This window comes from Diadema antillarum, unplaced genomic scaffold, assembly GCF_040938485.1.
Source record: "Diadema antillarum isolate AM-2024a unplaced genomic scaffold, OU_Dant_1.0 seq00001246_RagTag, whole genome shotgun sequence".
Taxonomy (NCBI): Eukaryota; Metazoa; Echinodermata; class Echinoidea; order Diadematoida; family Diadematidae; genus Diadema; species Diadema antillarum.
The window spans coordinates 170,864-183,206 of record NW_027272033.1 but is presented as its reverse complement, the minus strand read 5'-3'; the positions used below and the strand labels follow the sequence as shown (position 1 = coordinate 183,206).

Genomic DNA, 12,343 nt, shown 5'->3' with positions numbered 1-12,343 from the left:
TTGATTGAGCGTAGCGGCGTAACAGGTCTTTGTGAGCTTTCAAAAGGCGGCGCACGCTTCTCTCTTGGTAAGTGGGGAAAGAGATACGATAGCTCGTTGTCTCTTTATTCCTTTGATCTCTTTCCCCTTTTTTCTCTGAACAACAACAGAAAAAAAACCGACAAAAATGGGAAAGGAAAGAAAAGAGAAAAAAGCGCGAGCGACGAAACCTACTGTTTTCCGCCAAACTAAGCTTTTGTTGTCTGGGCGATATATCTTATAATTGGCTGTCATTCTGTAAAGCGTGCCTACTGCAGGCCTCGCACGCTTCGCAGTGAATGGCGAAGCGAGCACTTCGCACACTCGCGCCTGAGCGCGCCTGAGCACCCTCCGACGAAGTGACTCGACCGTAGACCGAAATGTGAATGTATGAAAACACACCACAAGCCGCATTACATACTGTGTAGTAAATGCGGATGAAAAGTATAGTTTGATACTCGACACTATCATTGTTGGTATATATTGGCAAGAAGAGATAGGTGGTGTGCACATTTCCAAAAAGTTATCTGCTACAAAGGTGTAAATAAAGTTGCGCATGACTTTTGAGTGCGCCGTCATTGCTGAGACTTTTTATTACATCGCGGAGGAATACTATATTCCGACAACAACAAAAGCTGGACAGAGCGAGTAACAAGAAAGATGTCTGCCTGCTTGTTCGTGTGAATTCTATCGTCGTCTATGTAACATGTGTGCAGACTAAATCTGATGTTTTGCGACGGTCCCGTCATCTGACCAGTGGATTTTTCCACAGGATTTATTCTTTGATAATTATGTTTTATAACTGCCAACGGACATTTGTTTTGGAGCGGTGACGAATCAGAAAATCAGGTAGGTTTTGCGCTGCAAGCGTAGGCTGCTTCTATCGTCACACTAAGTCAATGCGACCGGGCCATTCACGCGGAGAGTGTAGCGATTGACCTGTAAGTGCCCATAAAGCCGCACAGGGGGTTCTACTGCGTGGTAGTCAACGGAAGGGCTCGGGCACAGCGAACTATAACGGGGGTCGTAACAAGTATCGCTGGCGTGAGTGCGGCTGCCTTGTTTTGCATTGTCCAAGCCCGAACAAGTGCTCTATTCAAAAGTACACATACATTTCGTTTATGACTTCTGCAATCATTGAATACCTGTAATGATGGAAAAGGTCAGGCAGTGAGAGTTCCATGTCACTAGGACCCAGGTTTAGCTTGGTTTGCATAGTGAAAGCACACTAATTTTGGGAGGTCCAAGTGGCAAATCTGCTTTCCTGGATTGATAAATAGGATTTGTTTAATTGTGGCACAAGCGTGTGTCAGTGAGCTATCCTGTGCACATTTGGAAAGTGGTTCATGATATAAATGACTCACCACTAGGAATGGGTTCCAGGGAGATGTCGGCGTCTTCACTCTGTAGAGTGTAGTCTGTTCCATATGTGTGGTAAACTGACAACTAGAAATACATTGCTGAGATGGGACTTGTTGATCTAACCTAACATACATCAGTAGAAATACATTACCAGGTAGGAGATGGTTCTTGATTCTCAAAACACTTTAGGATATGATGATCAACTACCAGTAAATTTAAAATCTTTTGCTACGTGTGTATAAATAAAATTAATCTACTAGTAATTACTGTTCTTGGAAGGTGTCCCCCTCCCCAATATTCATATGTAACAGTTAGATAAATAAGAAGTACATCCTATCGAATCATTGGATATTGAGGCCTACATAGATACTAGAAAATACAAAGGTAAGGTTTTTACGTGCACTATTGCACCATAGACTATTACCACGACTTGTATTTCACAGCAAATACAATTTATGTGCTTCGATAGTAGCTGTAATTGTAATGGAGCTTAAGATATAAAAATTGTTATACATGTTTGAATACAAAAGAAGGTACTTCACTAGAGAATATGTTTACTCTAGCTGCAATCAAATATGTTTCTGTCGCTTCAATGTATGATATTTTAAGGATCAGCTACATGTATATTATCAAAGGAAGGATGAAGCATAAATCATGACATATATTATGTAAAGCCCTGTTTAAGTTGAGTCCTGAAAGCAAATGGGGTCACTTTAGCTTCATAATTAAAGATATAGTCTGCTACACTGTACAATAGTGCAATGGACTTTTAACATTTAAATGTTTAAAATGCAATAAAAAGATTGATATTTTTACTGAAGACATTCTAGGTTCTCTCATGGAAAAGATATTGACATGTTTGGTTATAGAAAGGCATAGCTGTCCAAAGTGTAGATACACTGTAACATAGACCTTTGTCTGAGAATTGTCGTGAATGCATTTCCGAAACTGATTCAAAGCATTTAAATGTAGTTATTGTGTATACCAACGTAAATGATATTTCAACCTTGATCAAATTGTCTGCGTCGTCTGTTGAAAGTAACTACCCCTTGCAAGTTCATTATTTGGCTATAGTATTAGTAGCTAAATATGATGCATGCCTGGTATTCCAACAGAGTTGTAGCTTATACTGTAGTCCCACAATGACTACCAATCTGTGGGACATGGCAACATAGTATAATACTTTGTACAACCAAGTTATAAGACTAAGAATGCATTGCATTTTTATTTCTGTTTTCTTTCAAGAGACTGAATTAGATTGTATTGCAATATGTTACAGATCAAATTATTCTCATGAGCATCCCAGAAATCAATACCAAGGCTCAGGCTTACTTTTCATTCAGAAGCTTTACAATATTTTTTTTTGTTTAAATCGAAGTGTAGCTAGAAGTGTAGAATAAAAGGTTTGCTAAACATTCATGGTATATAATTAATGGATTATGGTGTAAACTATGCATTGTGGACTGCTGCTGGATTTGTACTCACACCCTCAGATATTTCATACAACTGCACATTCACACAAGGACAGCACACACAGCATCAATCATGTAATAATCTTCAAACCTGAAGGACACAGGACTACCAGAAGAAGAGGAAGAAGAAGAGGAAGAGGAAGAAGAAGAAGAAGAAGAAGAAGAAGAAGAAGAAGAATCTTTGGTTATTTGTCTGTTTTTGTGTATTGTGTGAAAAAAAAAGTTTTTTTTTCATTTTTTTTTAAAGTGTGAGCAATATTCTCTTTTTTTTTTCTCTCTCTGAATGGATACAATGTACAGTTGTACGTCATTTAGGATTTTCCACATGGCTTCTTTTTGCTTGATCCCACTCTTGTTTCATACTGAATGATGTATAGAACTCTGTGCCTGAAGTGATACACATTGTAATATATTTGTATCTGGTACTGTATTTTGTAGTCCATAAACACAGCCCAAATCCAGAAACATCCAAGCCTAGTTCCAATTCTCCAAATTCCTAATCCCAAATACTGATCCCAATCTAAAAGTTTCATTCCTGGTGGTTGCACTGGTATGCAATGAGGGAACCGTCACATTTCAGTAGGAGCATATAAAAGTCTTTTATTTGATTAGGTGGGGGGGGGGGGGGGATGGATAAAACCTGAATAAGGGTTTGCTGCAACAGGAACATCTTGATTAAAATCTGTCCACAACAGTTTGTATACCCTCTATGATATTTTACAGCTTTTTCTACATGTGTTGTCTTAAGCCAGTGAATTTTGTTAGTCGGTAGCTTAGATTTTCATACTCAAAATTCATTTTTAGATATGTGTAATGGTATTCAGTCCATGTAACATTTTGTGCAAACTGATAATCTCATTCAGTCCTAAACTGCTCATTAATATGTCCATTTTGTGCCTTAAGATGGCAAGTCATGCAAATTCCAATATAGAGGTCCCTTTCGTACATTGCACAGCATTGCCATGTGTGTACTGATAACAAAACTTACTGAACTTGTGGTTGGGCAAATCTTTTCTTTTTAAAAGCCAGGCTAACCTTTTTTGGTGCTTGATTGCTATATGTTGATGAGATTTGACTTCGATGCTCTATGAGCTCCTTGCCGTGTACAATGTTCTTCAACAAAAGTCATGCTCCTGTTCTGTCAGGGCTGTGGTTTACAACAAGAAACATCAGCATACATTTTACTTTTGAACACACTGATAGAAGCAAGTGGACTGAACTCTGGGATCAATCACATTATTATGAGCCCCAAGTTGTAGGCTGCCCTCTATAGAGAGCTGATATGTATTACAATTCGCACCACAGTGAATAGGGCATTTGTACTTGAGGGGTCTTAATAGGAAGTATAACTTTTTTTTTCTTTTTTTCTTGATAGAAAATACACTGGTCTGTAGCCTGGTAGAAGGTAGCACTTGAAAACTAGCAATCTTGCTGCAAAAGAAGAGAATAAATCATTGTGATTGATTTGTATACTTATGTGTACATGCATACATTGATGCTTGTTCAGCCACTTCATTGAAAATCAAATTATGTGGTAGTTGTATTTTAGGGAAAATAGGAAGATGGAGGAACTGCTTAAACAACAACAACAGCAGCAACAGCAACAATAACAATAGCAGTCATAACCAATGCTCTGTACATAAGTAGTGCGTACATAAATACATAAAATGAATACAACTACATTGTATACTGGTGCTTGAGTTTTATTGTTTCCAGTACGTATTGCAGATAGAGTAAAGCACAAATGTTGGTTGATGACTTAATGATGCTTTACAATCTCGGCCCCGTTTTATCAAAAGATATTAATTGATTGTAAATTCTCTTACCACACAGGCTGCTATAGACTTATGATAGAAATCAACTATATAATCAATCATAACTCTTTATAAAACAGGGCCCACTCTTGTAGGTCATTGTGCTTGATATTGGAATAAATCTTAAATTGTATTTTGTGCAGTACAATAGCAACTCTGATGGTACTGTAAACTACAATTGTAAGCTTTCAAGCAGTGGACTTAATGTTTCACCTAATAAAGTGTCAGTGTGAGGCAAATGTATACATTCTTGTTCACATAGGATAGAAGAAGATTAACAGGATTTCATTTCATAAAAACTTAAATTTGTCAGGTGCTTCTTAAGCAGAGTTTCAAGGCATATTGATAAAATTTGGTAAAAAAAGAAAGGACTTGTAGAAGACAAACACCTGTTAACAAAATGCCTCTGATATGCATTTTTATCAATGAGATAGAAGACACTTGGCTGGCAGGAGCTGGTATCTTGTAAAAAAAAGAACCCGACAAGATTTATTAGTTATCTTTATTTGGTGGAACTGATATCTGTGCTTGAAATGCAAATTCATACTACTGTAGTGTACATTTAATAAACAATAGTGATTTCTTTCTGCTAATAATACATTTGCAGAGTGCCCTGTACATGTAGCTATTGAATTGCTACTGTACAAACTACATTAATCACAACTTGTGTAATCACTCTAGATACCCTTAAAATTTTAATTCATTTAAACCTTCCAACGTGAAAAGATTATGGCGTTTAAAAAATGCAGTTTGTATGATACATATTGGACAACTCCAGAGAAGCACTGCAATCCAATACCATTGTGTCCGCTAGAAGAGCTTCGCAAAACTTTTCTCTTCCGATTTGCCGTACTTCTGTAATTGCCATGTCATCTCTGAAATGTCAAGCATCTCAAGTTCACCTCTGAGTTGAACTTTTGTATTTTTTTTTTGGAAAAATGTCATTCGGCCTCCTTAGGGCCGGCCCTAAACCTTGAACTGGGACCGCTGCTCTTTGTAGGGCGGGGAGGGGAAAAAGTGCATTTCGCTGGCTGCTTTTGCTGGGAGGAAACAAACATTCGTTACAGAATGTAATACACGTCAAATATTTAGCAAATGTCCAACGAGATTTGTCAGATGACATTTCTCTCCTATCGCAGCACAAATATTGCCCAAATTTTTCGTGCAAACATGTTTTATTAAGGGAGGAAGAATGTAATAAGGGCGGCGAACTGAAACAAAGAGGGTTACATGCCGAGTATTGATTTGATGTGACAAATGGCCATTGGACAATGTTCCGTCGCTGAAGTACCAAGTAGTTCCCTCTTGTTTTGCTTGGTTGTACTTTCTAAGACTGCTCCTACATGTACAGGTAGGGTTTGACCTTTGTACAATCGCAAACTTTTCAAAGTCTGTGTGATAAACTGTGGGTCATTATTTACATTGTGCATTCATTTCTTACGATACCAGGTTCTTAAATTCGCCAGCGGGGTTATCTCTGCTGAAATGATATTTCGTGCCATGGGATCTCCTGTGAATGGTGCCAAGAATGTTGTCAATTGTATATGGAATGATATCTCTTTTTGCCCTCTCAATCTTTCTCTCTTTTTTTTTTCTCTCTCTCTCTTGTGGTTGTTTTGTTTGTTTTTGTTGCATCAGGAAGAGGGAAGACATACGAATGTCATTTATCCCTGCTAAGGATTCAACATCTTGTTTTCTCTCTTTCCCTTCCTTTATTACATCAAAATGGGGACAATGGGAGATTACTATCCAGGGACATATATCATTCTTCATGACCCCAATATCTTTCTTATTGTGTCTTGCAGGAATATACAAGATGCAGAACAGCGTGCCTAAAATGACTTCCGACAAGGAGCTGAGCGACTTGCTGGACTTCAGCGCAGTAAGTACTGAGGGCACTCGACAGGAAGAGGCCCTTTGAAATTAAGTTGATCACTATCAGAGACAAAGTGCTCAAAATGTGTACAGATGTTGCTGCAACTGTGGACCTTTATAATAAAAAAAAAGGAATCCTTTAATCTACATTGAAGGTATAATTTAACACTAGAATTTAAGAGGTATGACAAGTCTGTTTCAAACTAGCAAAGTATACAATAAAGAATTTGAAGTACCGGTAAGTACATGTATCAAAACTTTCAATCAAACTATCAATTTTGATTTCTTGAGTACATGTACTGATACATTTTTTGTATCAATGTAAAAGTAGCTTCATTGGTTACATTCTCTCTCTCTTTTTGTTTTCTTTTTTCATTGTTGTTACAACTTGATGTGCCAGCTCTCTGAGTGCATAAATGACATTTCCTACAAATCAAAAAGTCTGTTTGCTGAAATCATCAGGAACATGAACGTACGATTGTAGGATGATGATCTCGGGGTGACAGACTAGAGCTGTCAAGTCTGCCTTTAATATTCTACAGAAGGCTCCCTAAAAGATTAATTGCTTCTTCATATCCCGACCTGAGACTACTGTAAAGCAAAATATTTACGCGGCATGAAAGTTTTGCGAATTAGAGCCGATGGCCTTTTTTGCAGCATGAAATTTTTCTGAATTGCCACCAGCATTCAATGCATACAATGTATGGTGTAGACAAGAACTTTCGAGTATATTTTAATTTCGCAAATCTTGGCTCTCGCGAAATTTGCAAAATTTGAGCACATGAACATTTCTGGTTTTACAGTGTGTCAAAGCTTCCCTGAATTAGGCATTTTCATGTCATGTGGAGATGCATTTAACACCTACATGTAACTACAATTATTGTATCTCCCTGGTTGCTCCATAGTAAACTCTGTGATTTTGAAGGGTGAGTGTTGGCATGGATCCCATGTAGCTAACACTTTACACTTCTTACACTCGCCTGTCTGAGTATCTGTAAAGATTTTCCGTATTTTCTTGGTCGTGGAATGCGATGATAAACAAACATGTGTGCTATGACATGTATTTGGAGCACAACCGGTGGAGCTAAAATTGTCGCAGGCCGAGTGTGGTTGATGTCTGTGCCGCTATAAATAGGGGGTTACATGATGTCATGGTCTGCATCTTGCCTTCTGTTCCAAGTTCTGTCGGCAGTCTCAAGTTTGTGCAGAGTTGTGTCAACATTGCCCCAATACAAACATAGGATGTATCTATTGAGGGATGTATTGTAACAGGGCTTTGTTCTCTGTGTTGACAGCAATAAATGCCTTGGAAAAAAAATGCAAAGAAGAGACTGAGGTAAAATATAGTAATATGCCTGACCGCTTAGGATATGGTAGAACAGGTACTTTAGCACTTCTTTGTATCATAACTGAGTAGAAAATAGAGGTACATGTAGATGTGTACTACAGGATTCCACAATCTGAAGAGAAATTGTACAAAAACACATTTATAATTCTATCGATATATTTGTTGATATTTTTGAATTCAATAACATTTACGTACGTGGAACTATATTGATTAACATGCAGTGGTAATGTGGATGATGAGGAAATATTCATTTTGAGGGGGGGAAAAAATCAATCTGAAAAATTAACCAACTGCGGTTGAAAAACAAGATGGAAACCCACACAAGCAGGATGATTACAGAATGCACAGTGTGGAAAAATCATTAAACACAGATTGAGCTAAATGATAGTCACAGAAAACAAATACAAAAAGAAATAAAACAACAACAAACAAGCAAGCCAACAACCGTAGTTGCCAAGTTAAAAAGTGTAAAATTACACATTCAATCCTAGAGATACCAGAGGGTCGTTTCGGATGGTAATGGGCAAAGAAGGTTCTTCAACCAGATACTGATATTTACTCTCCATTAGTGTTGCCTAGGAAAGAACACATATGTCAGAGATATTTCCTGAAATGATCTCCCTCCAATGTGTAGAACTGCTACAATCCTGATCAGCATTGTGGAAAACATGATGCTTCAAAGGTATCCTAGAATCAGTGCCAAGGTTACGCTCATCTCCCGACTGATATCATGAAATTTGAGCTTTTTTTGTCATATTTGTGTCAACATCAATACTAATGATCCCACCTACTAAGGGGTGTTTCAGGGTGCATCAAGTTCAAAGGTAGCATCTCCCTTTCTTCCTAATCAGAACTTGTGCTGTGAGAAAGAACATTTTAGGGGTGCTCTCCATTGTTACCTCATCATGTTTCAAAATGGAAAAGTTGTCTCTGAGAGAAAGCTACTTTGAGGAAAGTTGTGTAAGGATACTCTTAGAAACTGCGTGAGGAAGATATGGGAAGAAAAAATGAGAAATTGTGATATAGCGCTCACCCTATGATTAGAAATTACACATTAAAGTGCAACAAATTTAATGCTACAAACTTTTCAATTTCATGTAGGCCTATTATTTCCATGGCTTAATCAGGACCGAGAACATATTTTGGCTGAAACACATCCATTGTCTCTAATTAATGTCTTATATAATGATAAATCCACATGAATAATCGCAAGGATTTCATTTCCTTTTCAGAACAGTTATTTTCTAACTAATTTCAGATAGATTCTATCAAATGCACAGTCTAAAAATTTTGACATTGGGCAGTAGGACATTACTTTGTGGGAACCATGCATTACTGTGGCATTGTGCTGGCGGTCATATCAAGCACCATCAGCTCCTGCTCTGAATATGCACTTCAGTGCTAGTGTGGAGAGTCACTGTCTCCGTGTGACAACTGTGTCCCATACCCTTCCTCTGTGTGCGTCTGTCTGTGTAGTGAGTGTATTTATGGATGTATACATTTATGTGTCTTTGTGACAGACAGAAAGAGACAAACAGATAATCGATAAAGAATATGAAAAAGAAGCTTGTGTCTGTCACTATTTAAAGTTTCATAGTGTATGTTGTTTACTTGTTCACACCATTGGTAAAGTCATGGGCATTGTGCTTGGATAATTAAGTCAAGTGTATTGTGAACGCTAAAAGAGGATTATATAGTGGAACAAACATAATGAATGAAGATTTGTTCCAGTGATGCATTTGCCCGAACTGTGAGACTGCTATATTATTTTTCACTGCAGTCTTGTCAATTGGGGTTGTAGCACGAGTGTAATTTGTTACTGTGGATACCAAAGGATAAAATAAATGTGCATGGTTTAGTGTAATGCCCACATACTGGCTTTCATGTGGGATGGTTTACATGAGCCATTACCAGTCACTGCATAATCCGGAGCCCCACTCAAACAACAAAAGCTTGCCTCCCAATACAACCCTTATCTGTATTTTTATATCAGACAGTAAACTTATGGTATCCCTGTAGCATCTGAAAACAACAACAACAACAACAAAAAACCCACCACAATCAGTGTGGCTCAATTTTATCTGATTCAAACCATATAGTTGTAGGTATTGTCATGTATTTTCTGCTTATTGCTTGTTTAAGACACCCAATATGCGATGTAAATGAAATTCAGCATTTGGTGTATTGTGTAAATGCAGCCCTGTGTAGTGTACAGTGTATAAAGTTTGTTATCACCTGTTGTACAATATATTGCCGGCAGATTCGTGGTATTACCAGTGCTATTATGAATGGGAGTGAGTGGGAAGGTGGTCTGGATGCATTGGAAATTACACCTTTTTCATGCATTTTTCATGATGTAAATCTGAATTTTACGTCTGAGATCCATATTTTGTCCTCATTTTCTGGTATGTAGATGTTAATGTACTGTTTGGTATCAAGCCCATGAAGGTCCTTTTTATAGTACAAAATAGATTTAACATCGTGAATCTTGATACACACAAATTTCTTCTGTTCCGCCTAAGTGAAATTTTGTTTTCCTTTTTCATTTGGAAACAGTATTTCTTTGCCTTTGTACAACAAACCAATGTCACCATCAACAAACCAGAGTACTTGATGTGACATTAGCATGCGCATCATATAAGTGTTGTAGTATCATACAGGTGTACAGTGTACATTGCGTTCAGTGCCTCTACGATGTATCATGGTTCCGAATATCAACCAGTGCAGCACGGAAACCGTTGAGTTCGTTCACAGGTATACCAGAAGTGGCAGTGAAACTTGTTCCTTTTTTTTCTCTTCTATGCCAGTCTTACAATCAGTGCTTATTGGCTCGTGCATACCTACCTTGAGTGATATATTTGATTTTCATTATGTTGTTTGCCGTAATTAAAATCAATTTCCCTCCCGACGGAGGGCTGCTTTGCATAAGCTCAAGTGCAGACCCCAGGTGAGTAATGACCTTACGTGAGAACGGCCCCATATGTTGCTCGCTCGCTCTCTCTCCCTCTCTCACTGTGCTCAGTGGCAGTAAAGTGTAGTGAGATTGAGACTCTTTAGAGCTATCTATCAAACCTATGTATACCTTTCAAATGCCCCTGCAACATAAAGAAGCCGAAATGTTGTTATACCTTTTGTATCTGAATTTATCATATTAGTGTTTTGTTTTTTTCAGCTATTGAAAGGGTAGCGTTCTAGCTGAGGACACAGTGGTAGTAAACTTTGGAGAGTAATTTCATGTTTAGCCCAAGTGTGCTGGTTTCAAGAAACATACACTTGGGAGAGTAATTTAATGTGTTGCCAGAGTGTGCTATTTTTTTTTTTTTTTTTATAATGTTGACCAATCACTCACTCATACATAGGACTTGCATACTAAAAGTTACAGTAATGTTTCCTCGAGTGATATTTAAAACCTCTGTTATCCATCTTTACATACACGTATATGAATGATCTTTGGGAAAATTTCATTGACAAAAATGAAATATCACTCTCATATTGTTGCAGTTGTGAGTGTATAGATTGTATTTGATTAGAAATGTTGTGAATGCAAATTCAACCGTCATCATAATGATGTGAAATCCAATATATTTGTGAACAACTCTGCCTTTTTGAATTATACTGGACCCAGAATACCTTTTCTATGATGGCAGTGGAGTTTTTTCCATTTAAAAGTCCATTATGCTCACAAACTCCCCAAAAAGATCATAGCAGAGCTATCAAAAGTATTGCAGCATGTACTGATATATTATATAAACAGTGTGAGTTACACAATTGTATGATGACAATGTTTTTATTGATTCCTAACAAGTGCTTATTTTACACAGTGGGTACAACAATGTTTAATGACCTTGTGCGATCATTGCAATGGAACAATACTTTCACACTAATGGTACAATTGTACTTGCTATTTCCACAGCATTTACACATATAAAGCTTTATAAATGTAACCACCTTTGGTCACATCTCCCAATATCCCAGAAGATGTTTTTTTTTTTCCCCAAGATGACCCCTGACCTACAATTGTAATAATGACATTTTTAAAGTATCAGACTATGCTGGCAGTTTGTTTAGTAGAGATTAATCTAAAGTGCTTATGTACTCCAATTGTCTTGACTTCGACTTCGAATGCTAAAAAGTACAGTGTAGGCCTACATACCGTACAATGTTTTGTGTACGTGTATTACCTACCCAGGTATGTAGTGATCTACAATGTATGGGCAAGCTCAGGTAGTGTAGTGTTATATGTTGGATTACATGCTCAGTCTGTAGTGTAAACGTTACTTGAGATTCCGACTACTAGTATTAAGCAGAATGGTTTGACGTGTTTACCTTGTGAGTCACAAAATCCATGCACATATTGATGGTGATTTCTGTTCCAGACTTCTGCCTGCTTTGATGGCTACTAGGTTGTACACTTCACTGGTGCTATGGTATAATCTCATTTGATATGTGTATGG

General features: G+C 37.6%; 1 protein-coding gene across 1 annotated transcript in view; it reads left to right on the top strand.

Moving 5' to 3' along the window:
• Positions 1-458: 458 nt before the first annotated feature.
• LOC139745256 (transcription factor 12-like) overlaps positions 459-12,343 on the top strand; it is a 159,050-nt gene continuing 147,165 nt past the window's right edge. Inside the window, exons 1-2 of the mRNA XM_071655658.1 lie at positions 459-867; positions 6,472-6,548. Of these exons, the coding sequence (XP_071511759.1) occupies positions 6,483-6,548 (66 nt within the window). The 5' untranslated portion in view covers positions 459-867; positions 6,472-6,482. The remainder of the gene's footprint in view (positions 868-6,471; positions 6,549-12,343) is intronic.